This window comes from Rattus rattus, chromosome 14 (assembly GCF_011064425.1).
Source record: "Rattus rattus isolate New Zealand chromosome 14, Rrattus_CSIRO_v1, whole genome shotgun sequence".
NCBI lineage: Eukaryota > Metazoa > Chordata > Mammalia > Rodentia > Muridae > Rattus > Rattus rattus.
In genome coordinates, this window is record NC_046167.1 from 60,109,507 (window position 1) to 60,122,317 (window position 12,811).

Here is a 12,811-nt window from a genome sequence, read left to right on the forward strand (position 1 = left end):
CCCACCACAGCCCGTTGACCTAAAAAGAGCCACTGGACAGAGATTTGTTTTGTGTACACTGCACTTTCCCATGAAAATTTCCGGGGCAAACGAAGATGAAATTCACCAGCTCACCCACACCGTTTGGAAACCCCTTTCGTGGGCTGTGGATGTTTGTACCTTGAACTTTCACTGTATGAGCCCTAACGTTAAACTTTATGTCACAAGTATGAGGACCCTTTGAATCTAATTTCTAATTACCACTTGTAATATACATTTTGGATATGGGTTTGAATTTAAACATGAATTTTATTAACACAGTGTCCCTTTTTATTTTAAAGCACTCTCGATAGAGTTTATTTTGTCTGGACGTTCATTCAGATGCTTTCTCTCCTTCTTGTGAGATGGTATTTTGTTTACACAGACCATGTCAAAGAAGGTAACATGGGGGGGGGTTTGTTTGATTTAAAACGATCTTGTATGCTGAAGTGTAGCTCTTCAGTGTTGATGGCTTACGGGTGGGGAGGACTCAGTTTTCTTTACTGGGAGTTTGGCCACGCTCCAGTGAGTGTATGGGCAACACAAACTGGGCTTTGGTATGTTTGTTTGTTTGTTTGTTTGTTTTCTGGGGAGGGAACAAGGGGGGTAGGGTGTAAGCCCAGAAGTAATGGGAAGTCAGCATGATGGGGTGCATTGTATGAAATTCCCAAATAGTAAGAATATTGTGGTGGGAAAAAACACCATCTTATTTAAACCTAGGATTAAGGTTATATACAAAGAGCAAAACCAAAACAAAACATGTCCAAAAAAGCAGCATAAACTTTTCTTCTATTTTTGGAACTTGAAATGTGGGTTTCAGCCTTTATTTTTAAAAGAACATCTTTTTATTGCACACAGAAGCATGAATATCCTCTGCGGTCCATTATGAAAGATGCTGAAACTGGCCAGGCCCAAGGTGCTTTCTGGGTAACGATAATTATTTTCTATTCTGCATGTGTTACAGTTAGGAGTTCCAGGAGGCTCTTCTGCACCACTGGTCCTTAAGCCCAGAGCAGAGAAATCTTGGCTTTCTCTGTTGTGAGGCCCTGTTACAACCATGTCTGTTTGACTTCACTCCAACTAGCCCTTCAGAGCCACACTGTAAATTATCCGACCACTAGCATTCTTCTTCCAGGTAGAGGTAGCCAGCATGGAATAAAACACACGCAATGCCTACCTTCAGGGAACTTAGGACAAGCAGAGAGCCAAACCACAGGTGCCCAGACCTAATAGAGCAGAGTTGTAGAGCAGAATCATTGTGGGTGCTGCGATGTTGAAGGCGGTCCCGGAGGCCCCGCCTGTAGGTTGGTATTCAACCCACTCCTGGGGGAATCGGTTTTAGTGAAGGGACAGTGGTTAGGCTCAGGAGTCCAGACATTACAGCCAAGACTAGCGGTGAGGACGACTTTGCCTTACTTTAGGATATTACCTTTTGCTTTCTCTCCTCTGTTGCTCTCCTGACCCTCAGTGGGTGAGCCTGGGCTTGGATAGTTTGGGCTTAGACTGTGCAATGCTCCTGAGTGCTTTCACGGCTTCCCCACAACTGTGTAGTTTTCTGCCAGTCCATGGTCGTCAAACTCGCACAGGGTCAATGGGGAGTCTGAACTCCCAAGGAGGGAGATGCAGGAGACCCACAAACCTCTCACCTAGAACTTTTGTCTGGCAGCTCCCAATCCTAGATAAGTAATTGTCAGTGGACATATTTTACTCTTTGTGTAGTCCCCACATGTAGCCCTTTTGTCTAAAGCTAATGCAAACTCTTTTTTTTGAGTGATTGTCCACGGACATGTTCTACAGTTGGAGACCGGTGTCTTTATTGTATTTTTGCTCTGTGTTATTTCACTCTTAATTATGATTATTTGTAATGGTGAATGCTGGCACAGGGTGCTTTCCCATGTTAGACGAGTGTTCTGCCACTGGACCACATCCACAGGCACAAAATTATAGTTGTTCATTTCTTTGGTGGTGCTAGGTCTCGAACCCAGGTCCTTGCCTGTGCTAAGTGAGAGCTCTCTCACTGAGCTACATCCCCAGCTCTCACAGATTGTTGTTGTTGTTCTTGTGGAGCACACCGTCAGTTTGAAGTGTTGGTATGAAATAAATGTGTTTTGAAACTTAGTCCTCCACAAGCTCTCTCCTTTCCAGCTTCAGTCTCTCGTTGCTGATGCATTTCACGGCAAAGGATTTCACACAATTGAAGAACATCTTCAGCAGAGAGAGAGCCAAGGGCCTCAGAAATATACCCGTCTTCTCCTACACCATCTTGACAGATTGATGAATGAGGCAAGTGGACGTTTTGTTTGGGGGATTAGAACGCCAATGTGGGTAACACCGGGCGGAGCTTTGAAGTCTGTGTGTTCCAATGCCCAGGAGCTGGATAAAAACGAGTTCCAGAATTGTTCCCTGCTGCTGAAATGTATCCAGAGATTCTTCAAAGAGGACCCAGGCCAGGAGGAGTCTTTGCTTATCCAGCAGGGACTGATCCCAAAGATAAGTGGGCTTCACAGCTGGGAGGCATGGGGCAGCTCAGAGAAGCAGTGTCTGGGAGGAGCTGAGGGGACAGCACCTGCCTAAGGTAATGAGCCACGGGTTTGGGGGAAGGGGTAAAATAAAAACTGTTATGCCAGGGCCCAGGGTGGTGCGTGCTTCTTATTTAACTCTTGGAGGCAGAGGCGGGCAGATCTCTGAGCTTGAGGCCAGCCTGGTCTACAGAGTGAGTTCCAGGACAGCCGGGGCTACACAGAGAGACCCTGGCTCCAAGAAACAAAACAAAAAGCCTAGTACTAATTTAATTGGATAGTTATTTTTTCTTCCTTTGAAATCAAATTTGATAGAAATGGGAGTCCATACTTGTTGCTTCTGTCTCGTAAATTCCTGTTGGGCAGAGCTCGGTCATTACTTCTAAAGCTCTGGAGGACTGAACCCAGACCTTAGACACGCTAGGTAAATGCCTGATATTGAGCCACAAACGTAGCCCTCAGGCAGAGCATTGGAAGATATACGGAATTACACGGTTGTGTAATAATTAACTCCCGTTCTTCGAAGGCCTGTGTGGTGATGGCATTTTACGGGAGGGGAGGGAACGGGGGCTGCTGTAGGCTGGGCTGATCTCAAACTTGCTGCAAGGGTGACCTTCAACTTCCGCTCTCCCAGCCGGTAACTCCTGAGTTCTGGGCATAAAACCTGGGGCTTTCTGCATGATGCCACAAGTTACCTCCCAAGCCACTATTTTTGTTCTTTTAATTTTGTGTGTGGGTGCAGGTGCCTGTGGCATCCAGAGGTACCAGATTCCCTGGAACTGGAGTTTGTAGGAGGTTGCGAGATGCAAGATATGGTTGATGGGAACCAAACTCTGGTCCTCTGCAAGAACAATTGTTCTCTTCTGAGCCATCTCTACAACCCTCTTAGTTCTCTCTCCGTACCAGGGCCCTTGCTATATAGCGTCAGGCTGGTTACAAAGCCATAGCAGGCTTCTGGCTTCAGCGTCTCACACTCTGGGCTTGCAGTATGTGTTGTGCACTCCTAAGCCCAGCGCGTAATAGCAATGCTAACAATCGTTTCAGAGACTTTGGGGAGGACGTGGCGAGCAGGGAGCTGGCTTTCTGCTTGAGTAGACTTCCTTCCCGAACACGATCAGACTTACCCAGCTCATCAAACACCTCCCTTTGCTCTTTTCTTTTCTTTTGTTTTTCTTTTCTTTTTTTTTCGGAGCTGGGGACCGAACCCAGGGCCTTGCGCTTACTAGGCAAGCGCTCTACCACTGAGCCAAATCCCCAACCCCCTCCCTTTGCTCTTAATACACCTCATGATTCATTCATTCTAAGACCTCAATCTAAAAAGAGGAAAGAAAGGAAGAAAAGAAAGAGCAAGCAATATATTGTTTGTTTATCCAATAGTCACACGAGTGACAACATTTTACTGCTTTTAAAAATTAGCCAGGTAATAATGGTATATTAATTATATAGTATTAGCCAGGTAATAATGGTGTATTAATTATATGGTATTAGCCAGGTAATAATCGTGTATTAATTATGGTATTAGTTGCAGCTGGAAGCCATGCACTTTGCAAACCTCCTAGTGCAACTCTTTTCTCTACACAGTGAGGCATCTGCTTCGCTGTTTATTGGAGAGAAGGTCGGGGGGAAAGCATGCAGTTGCTGAAGGCAATTGGGAGAGCAATACGTCTCTGCTCTCCCACCTGGGAGTATCTCGCTCTTAGGGTTTACTAAGACCTGATTGGGCCAAGAAGGTGCCACCATTTTAATATAAACCGCTATTCTTCCTGGGGCTTCCCCTTCCAGGGAGAACAGTAAGCTATAGGTTTTCCCAAACTCTTCTCTAGGGTTTTCGTTTTATTTGATATCATTGAGTGTGTAGCGTGTGTGAATGTGGGTGCACGCATGTGTGCCACAGTGTGTATGCGTGCATGAGTATGTGACAACTGCGTGTGTGTCCATGGGATGCATGTTTCTGTGTGTCTGCCTGTGTGTATGTGTGTGTGACATCTATGTGTGCAACTGCATGTATGTGTGTGTTCATGGGGTGTATGTGTCTGTGTGTCTGTCTGTCTCTCTCTGTATTTCTGTGTATCTGTCTCTGTGTCTGTCTCTGTATATGCAACCTCTATGTGTTCGTCTACATGTGTGTGTGTCTGTCTGTCTATCTGTGTGTGTGTGAAAGACAACTTTTTTGAGTGTCAGCTCTCTCTTACCTCCATGGATTCTGGTAATCAAACCCAAAGCACGTTACCTGCTTGGACTCCTTGCCCAGTTCCTCTCTGGGACTCTGCAGAGGACATTAAAGACTACGCTTTAGTCAGGTCTGGTGGCTCCGGCCTGGAATCCTAGCTATTTGAGATTCTAATGCAGGAAAAGTCTAAGCGCAAAGTGACTCTGGGTTGCAGGACAAGTTCAAGCGTGGTGTGGGCAGCTTAGACATCGTCTCGAAATAAAAAGTAAAGAATATTCCCCTCACGGGGCTTCTCCTACTCTTGGAATGTCTTTATCGCTCTCCCCCAATCTATATTTTTCTTTTTCCAACAGTAAAATAAAACAATGGGAGAAAAGGAGAACTAGGGATATAGTTCAACTGGAGAGCACTCGTCTTAGCCTGGATGAGGCCCAATACCTGGTACCACTAACACACGAAAGACATGAGTCAGTTGTGTATGTGATGGTCCTTGGCTCCCGGATGCCCTAGCTTCAGAGGAAACAGAGCAGGGATGTCCTACAGGCACTTTGGAACCTAAGCTGATTGGCTGGGGGTTGTGATTTGGAATATGCCCCCGCCTGGTTTTTCTATTTAGTCTTAAAGGCTATATTAGAAACTCCATTAATGTCATTTAAGGCAAAAACGCCTTAAGCAAATAGTGGCTCACAGCTTGGGAATTCCCACGGGAGCAGCATGAAGCAGCTGGTCACCTTGTACCCACAGTCAGAAAGCCAAAAAATTGAGAGCTAGTACTCAGATCTCTGTTTTTATCGAGTCTAGGACCCCAGGCTGTAAGACCGTGCCATCCACATTCATGGTGGATCTTCCATACCTGGGTCACCCTCCTGAAACTCCCCTCACAGACACATCAGAGGTGTGTTTCTGTGTGTATGCATCTCCCTCTCTTTTATGTTTCCATGGAAATTCTTGTCACAACTACCTCAGGCACCTTCTGAGGGCATATTTATTACTTGTATGATTTGACCATGCAAGTTTCTTGTGGAGAAGAAAGGGATATTTGGTTCTGTATTGGAAGACCAATCATAGGCTCAGCATACAACGTGCTTAAGAATTAATTCTACTTCAAAGAGCAAGAATTCTCTGCAGGAAGCCCATATCTAGCCCTGTCCCTAAGATCCAAAAGGACTCAGCACCACATCCTTAAGCCGTTGCTCTTGTCTTGTGAGGAGTTTGAGCATCTGGTAGATGATGTGCCATTGGGGCACATGAAAGGGCTTAGGGGGTACTTCCTATTACTAAGCATTGATCAGCTCTGCAGCGGCACTCCCCTTTCCAACTCTCGTCAAGAGCTGCCCATCACCAGCTCATGTCACCAATGCTGTGTTCAACTGATTGACTTTATACATATACATGCATTTTCTTACCCCCTTCTCTGTCTGTCTGTCTGTCTGTCTGTCTGTCTGTCTGTCTGTGTCTCACTAGAGACTGCATGCCAAGTAGGTGCTCTACCACTAAGTTATATCTTCAGACTTGTTTCCTTTTTTATGAGCAGCTTGTCTCAGCAAAAGTGGCCCCAAAGATGACCCACACTTTGATGAGTACATCTATTTCAAGATGTCACGGAAGTCAGTTCCAACCATCCCAAGCACAGCAGAATGGTGTGCAATTGGGCAACCATTCCTATGGGGGGAAATCCAATGAGCCAAAGGCTCAGATATGCTTGAGGTGTATTTCCTATAGCTTCCAAGGCTTTTGCAGCAATGTCCAAGCTGTTTGTTCATCTTGTTTAAGTTGGTTTTATGATATGATCTCGCTGTGTAGGTTGGTCTCGAACTCTCAGCGGTCCTCCTGCCTCATCCTCTCAAGTTCTGCTCCACCACATCCAGCACATTTGTGTTTTTTGATCGTTTGCATTTGAAGCTTGCCTCTCAAAGCCACACTGATTGCCCTGTGCTGCACAGGCTCGCCTAACCTTGAACTCTTCTGCAGCCTCCACTGTGGGTATGAGGGCACCGATCCTCATCCAGTGTCCTATCTTACTGATGTGTGCGAGCTTCCCTCTATAACACTGGACCGTTTGTGTCCTTTCTGACTTGCTCTTGATGGATGGGAAGCCTATATTACATGTGGGAGAAGGTCTGCGGCTGCTTTCCCTTGGTGGGAGATGATCTTGTCAATCTTGTGGAGTAGGCGGTCCCTCACTCAGACCCATGTGGTTCCATCGATGTCTCTTCTGTGCACATGGTTTCCTGGTTTGAAACGATGACAGGATTTCTGATGACCGAAGTGCTGGCCTCGGAGGCACTGCTGACCAGCGCCGTGGAAGACTTCCTCGACACAGCACTGGTAAGGGTGGAAGAGCTTCAAGGGACGATATCACCAGCGAGGGGCAGGAGTCTATGGGATTCAAACAGCCTCCTTCTGTTTGATATTTGGATTTTTCTTAAAAAGTCTTTTTGGCAGCTGGCTTTTTATAAGATGTGAATTTAAAAAGGCTGTCACATTTTTATGATCAAGTCATTGTCTGAAAGATTGACATTTAATGGAAGCAACCAATGACTCAGGAAACTAAAAGTCATTTATTTGACATATTCAAATACGTTATTTGTTTGGCCGTAGGGAATGTGCTCCTTTTAATGAAGTGACTGTGATTCTAACGGGCTCTTGTTTTTCCTAATGGAGTTTTTCTTTTGTCTCCTGAGTTTCTGTCAGTCAGTATCCATGCATTAGCGTCAGAACCTGTGATGCTTCCAAATAACAAGTTGTACTTCTTTTCTTCCCTTTTATCAGATCGTTTCCAGGCATAGCAGGACAGGTAAGTATATGACCAGCCACCAATTGTGCATTTTTCAAGAGAACAGTTTGGCACAGATGGTTTAAGTGACAGGCAAGGGTGAAGTTTTACCCATCTGAATCTATCCACTACTTTACATGGTCTCGCTGTGCTGTTAGCAGGCATTTTGTTGTAAGGACTCCTTAGTTTTCTGCAATATATTTTGCTTAGTGACCGTTGTCACTGACGTAGCCAACTTTCCTCTGTTCAGATAAGGAAAAGCCATTTTGTATCCAAAGTGGCTGGAGCTTAGCTCTCCCGGTTGGATTCTGCCTAGGTTCATGTGCTAGAGGCTTGGTCCTGCTGTCAGCATCGCCTGAGGTAGGCAGATCATTGTTGACAGCTCTGTGACGAGGTTAATCAGGTGAGGGACTGGACGAGTTCCCATGAGGATGGGAACGAGTTACTTAGTTGTAGGTACTTAGTACAGAGAGTTTGGCTGTTGCCTTTACTTTCCTGATTTCTGCTTCCCATGTGACCTCTCCCACACTGTGTTCCTCACGCTGTGACTCTATCCACTGTGAGTTCCTCTCCAGAAGTCACAGATTATGCTGCTGTACCCTCCAGCTTCCAGAACTGCGAGCTAAATTATCCTCTTTTCTGTGTTAAGTGGACCCAGCTTCAAGTATCTGGTTATAGCAACAGAGAGTTACCGAAGAGACACACCAGCCAAAGTTTGGCTACTATTGGTTTAACTTCAATTGATTACCCTTGGGGTAAATCAGTTTAACTATTGATTTAGATCAGAGCCAATGAAGATAGATTTGTCTCTCCAGAGTATACAAGGTAAAATTCTGAAAAGAAGTTTTATTCTATGCAGTTCTGGATAAAGGGTAGTTTGATATTTTGGATTATTTTATCTTGAAAGCAAAGATGTACTTGGGATGTTTGAGCATCCCATAACACATGGCCATCACGATAGGAAAACGTCCTTTTCCTGGGATGCTAGACTTGGCTTTAAGGAGATGCTAATGAGCTGAGGCCATGTTCCACAATGGATGGTGGTTAAGGGAATGGCACCAGGAGCTTTGGTGTGCCCGGGAGCTGCCTCATGCCTGGGGGACAAGTCCTTTATATCAGTTAGCTTCTTGTTGATATACAAGATGCCTAAATTAAATAACCTTAAAAAGCCATTTATCCAGGCTCATGGTTTCAGAGTTGCTCGGTCTATAAGAGTTGGGCAGGACATCATGATAGCTGGGAGTATGTGGTAGGCAAGAGTTGTTGGCGGGGAGCAGAGAAAGGTTCAAACCCAGCCCCTCCCTGGAACCAGTGAGCTACTTCCTTTAATGGTGTCCTGCCTTCCTCCGTTTCCTAATAGACCTCTCACATTTGGAGCTCATCGATACATATACCAGTCACTAGGCCAAAGCCCTCATGATCTAACTATGTCTGCAGACCCCCTCCCCGACACACCCAGGGGTTTTATTGACCCCAAATAAACTGTGAAAAGAGGCCATCATAGTCCTCGGTGTCTTAGTGGATCTAAACATTTTCTTTTCTTTTTTATGAATTTCATTAGCAATAGCATCTTTAAAGATGGTTGATAAAATACAGGCCTGCACCTTCCTCTGTAACTTTTGTAACATTGTAGAACATAGCTTATGGTAACAGCATAGACCGGAGACCCACAGGAGGCGTCAGTTGAGTCAATAGTCATAACTTGGTGAGTTTGTGCAGGAGAGCCCTGTTAAATTGAAAGATGTTTCTACTGGCCACCTTCCCACCATCTCCAGCCATTGTAGGATTAATCTCTCTGTTATTTAGCCAAGATTTATATAATCTTATCCTTCATGTTCCATTTTGGGGATTCCTTTGCTCTGTGTGTCACTGCAGGGGTTCTGTTTGAACACTCTGCCCTTCTCTAGTCATTAGAGTACCCTACGTCTAGAGTTATTCTTGGAGTTCTAATCAACACCAGCATGATGCTATCCCGTCTCTCCTCCTCTCCTGATGTGCATGCTCACACAATGTGTTTCACCACCACCCTCCCTCCCTCCCTCAATCCCCATCTCCCCATCAGTGTCAGGCCTGTTTCTCATTTCTGACACTACCCACTTGCTCATGTCTTCCCCAGCACTAGGTGTATTTAGAGAGTTTTCAAGCTTTTCTCGGGAGGCATTGCTTTGTTTCTCTCGTGCTTCTCTCCTGGACCACAGTTCTGCAAGCATAACCTGTTCCCTCCAGAGCCTGTGGATGGCAGAGGTACCTCTGCTCTCGGGTCTGCCCTCCACTCTCTCCTTGGTATTGTGAAGTGCGGTTTTTCACGGTCATCTCTCCAACCGGTAGACGGTTTGATTTCATCCAGGAAAACTAGGGGAAGAGGGAACAGATAGGATTTTTCCTTCCCCCTCTGTTGGGCTGCTACCTCTTGAAGTATCTTCATTGTTCCAGTGCCTCATGCCCGAATTTGGTTGTAACTTTTGTAAGATGATTGTGAGTTCTTCCTTTTCTTCTTTGTAGCTGTGACAGAATGCCTGAGAGAGTCAATGTAAAGAGAGAAGTTTACTTTGGCCCGTGGTTTCAGAACTTTCTGTGCTCAGCCAGTCCCACTGTTTAGGTCTGAGGTGAGGCAGGATATTAGAGGAATGTGGTCTGGAGGCTGTTTCACAGTGGCCAGGAAGGAGAGAAAAAAAGAGACTGGGGACAACACAAGCCCTCAAAGGAACACCCATCAGAAACTTGTTTTCTCCAACCAGGGCTCCTTGCCCTTCTCTCTTCTCTCCTCCTCTCCTCCTCTCCTTGTTTTCCTCCCCCCCCATCTCTATACTTCAGACATACCAGAAGAGACCATGGGATCTTAATACAGATGGTTGTGAGCCACCATGTGGTTGCTGGGAGTTGAACTCGGGACCTCTGGAAGAGCAGCCAATGCTCTTAACGGCTGAGCCATCTCTCCAGCTCACCCTGCTACCCCTAAGTGGCCCACTGAGCTATGACCTCACTAGTGAGGTTAATGCAGCCATAGGGTCGGTACCCTTATGATCACTCACATACCACCACCACCGCCAGATGGGAACCTTTGGGAATATTTTATGTCCAAGCCATAGTGCTCGCCTTGACTTCTTTCTTCTTAGGCCCCTCAGTGCTAGGAAGTGGGCAGGTTGGGGGGCAGTGGTTTCCTGATGATGCAATCTAGGGGCTGCCCCACTGTCCCCACCTTGCCTTCTCACCTCTCTCCTGTCTTTCTAGAGATTTTCACCCCGTCAGATTCAAATATCTACAACGACTTTAAGTTTTATTTTCTCTTTTGTTTTTGTGTGTGTCTATTTTTTATTTCTGCCTGGTGCATTCCCATACAAGTTTTCTCTCAAACTCATTTCACATTTTGTGGTGTTAGTCCCAGGACAATGAACCAACTGCTTTTTTGCTTTTTGACAAAGTGTCTTGACATACTTCTCAGAAGTTACTGTCCTGTCACCCCTGTCACCCAAGCTCCCTTCTTTTGTGTCACAGGGCCATATTCTGTCATTTCCTCTAGCTCCTCTCAAAATGGAAACATGGCGTGTGGTGCTTGCCAGCTAGCAGGGCATGTACAGACGCCCCCAGGAGTCTCGCTGGCTAGCTGGGCTTTCTTAGAACCTTTGAGTCTCCTCTGGTGGACGCCAGGTCCAGCCGAGTTCTGTTTCTCTCTGCCTGTCCAGCCGTGCTAGCTAGCATGGCTCGTTTGCATTGAAGACAGTACTTTTATTCTTCTGTTTGCTTTTCTCCAATTGTGTGAGTTATACTGGGGTAAAAAGTATATACTCTGTGATAAATTACTTGCACATTGAGATGATCCGAACCTATCAGAATCAGACTCCGACCCTGGCATTACTTTTTCATGGCGTTCACCAGTGTTTGCACATGCTACCTTAATATGTAAGTTCACAAACATCACTGTAAAAGGTGGTGTGTTTAGCTATGTATTAAATAGCATCTCAGTCGTATTTCCTTTTCCTCATGTGTAGATAGCCGTGGAAGCTTCTGTGTTACATGAATGAAGACCAACCCATTTGACAGTTTCTGCTTCTCTATCATGCATTTTATTTGTGCATTGTGTATAATATTTGTACAGTCACATAATACAGATTCATGCAAACCACGTTAACAGCCCAGCCCACGTGCCTGCACTTAGAACATTGCTCACTGCCAATAGAGTGGCTTTGCTCAGATGGCAGCAGTGACGGTGAAGTCACCCACACTTGGCTCGGCTACGGTCCTTTGTGGACATTCATGAAAGCAAATGTCCTGTAGTCTGGGGCTGCGGGGACTTGAAGATGGCTGTAACCTGTCCTTTGCTTACACTGTCGTTCCTTCACTGTATACTGCTCCAAGCTTACACTTCTTCCTGCCACATTGGAGTTAATCCTGGCTCTTTCCGGCATCCGTCTGATGCTTTTACAATTGTGCTTCCAGGGACAATCCAGATGCTGGATTCCTTCATACTTCGTTTAGGATTCCTGGTGACAGAAGGCTCCGTGAAGCCCTACATTCAGCAGGAGGTGAGTTGGAACTAACCAATGAACGGTTGCTCTGGAAAACTCAGAAGCCGCGCGTGAGGTTTCATTTTGCTTCTTTGCCATGAATCCCCGATCCCATTCTGAGCAGGCTCTGAAGACCGTGAACTGCATTTTGAACGCTGCACCCCGGGAAGAGAGAAGAAAGCTCTCTTCGACAGAAGGCGCACGCTGTCTTATGTAAGTGAACTCACACTTAGGTGATGGTGTAAGCACCAAGTCTGTGAGATCCTGTGTGTTCTGCACTCCTGCCTACTTCAGTCCTTCCGTACAGTGTGAGTCTTTCGAGGACACTGGGTGTGTGGCTGGGAAGGACTGAAGACCGAAGGACAGACTTTGCCTGGCTCTACTTTTAACAGTGTGGGGTGGGGAGTGTTTTTTTTGTTTGCTTGTTGTCTTTTGCATTGAAATTGCGAGTTAAAATGCTCTCTCAACTAACTCTGTAAATATGAACTACAATGTTGACTTATAGAAGTATGTCTCATGTACGTTGCACGAACACACGCACACACACACACACACACACACACACACACACACACACACAATTTTAGTGACCCAGTTGTGGCTACATAGACCTTAAAATGGCTACATAGACCTTAGACCTTAAAATGTTACATTTAAACATTTGGAGAGAAGGTTTTACACAGAGTTTCCGAAGTTGACATTGGAAGATAGGGTTTTAATACAAGATGGAGTGAATTGCAAACATATTCCTGTTTTGAAATTTGGACTTAAAAAAACACACGTCTGTGAGGACAGCTAGCCAGCAAGGAGGACTTCTTGGTGA

The 12,811-nt window shown here is 45.6% G+C and overlaps 1 protein-coding gene across 1 annotated transcript in view; it reads left to right on the forward strand.

The window, feature by feature from the left end:
• Positions 1–350: 350 nt before the first annotated feature.
• The window catches only part of Sycp2l (synaptonemal complex protein 2 like), a 52,995-nt gene continuing 40,534 nt past the window's right edge, over positions 351–12,811 (forward strand). Inside the window, 8 exon segments of the mRNA XM_032884244.1 lie at positions 351–418; positions 877–945; positions 2,164–2,301; positions 2,389–2,508; positions 6,931–7,035; positions 7,480–7,504; positions 11,921–12,006; positions 12,113–12,201. Coding sequence (XP_032740135.1) covers positions 407–418; positions 877–945; positions 2,164–2,301; positions 2,389–2,508; positions 6,931–7,035; positions 7,480–7,504; positions 11,921–12,006; positions 12,113–12,201 — 644 coding nt within the window. The 5' untranslated portion in view covers positions 351–406.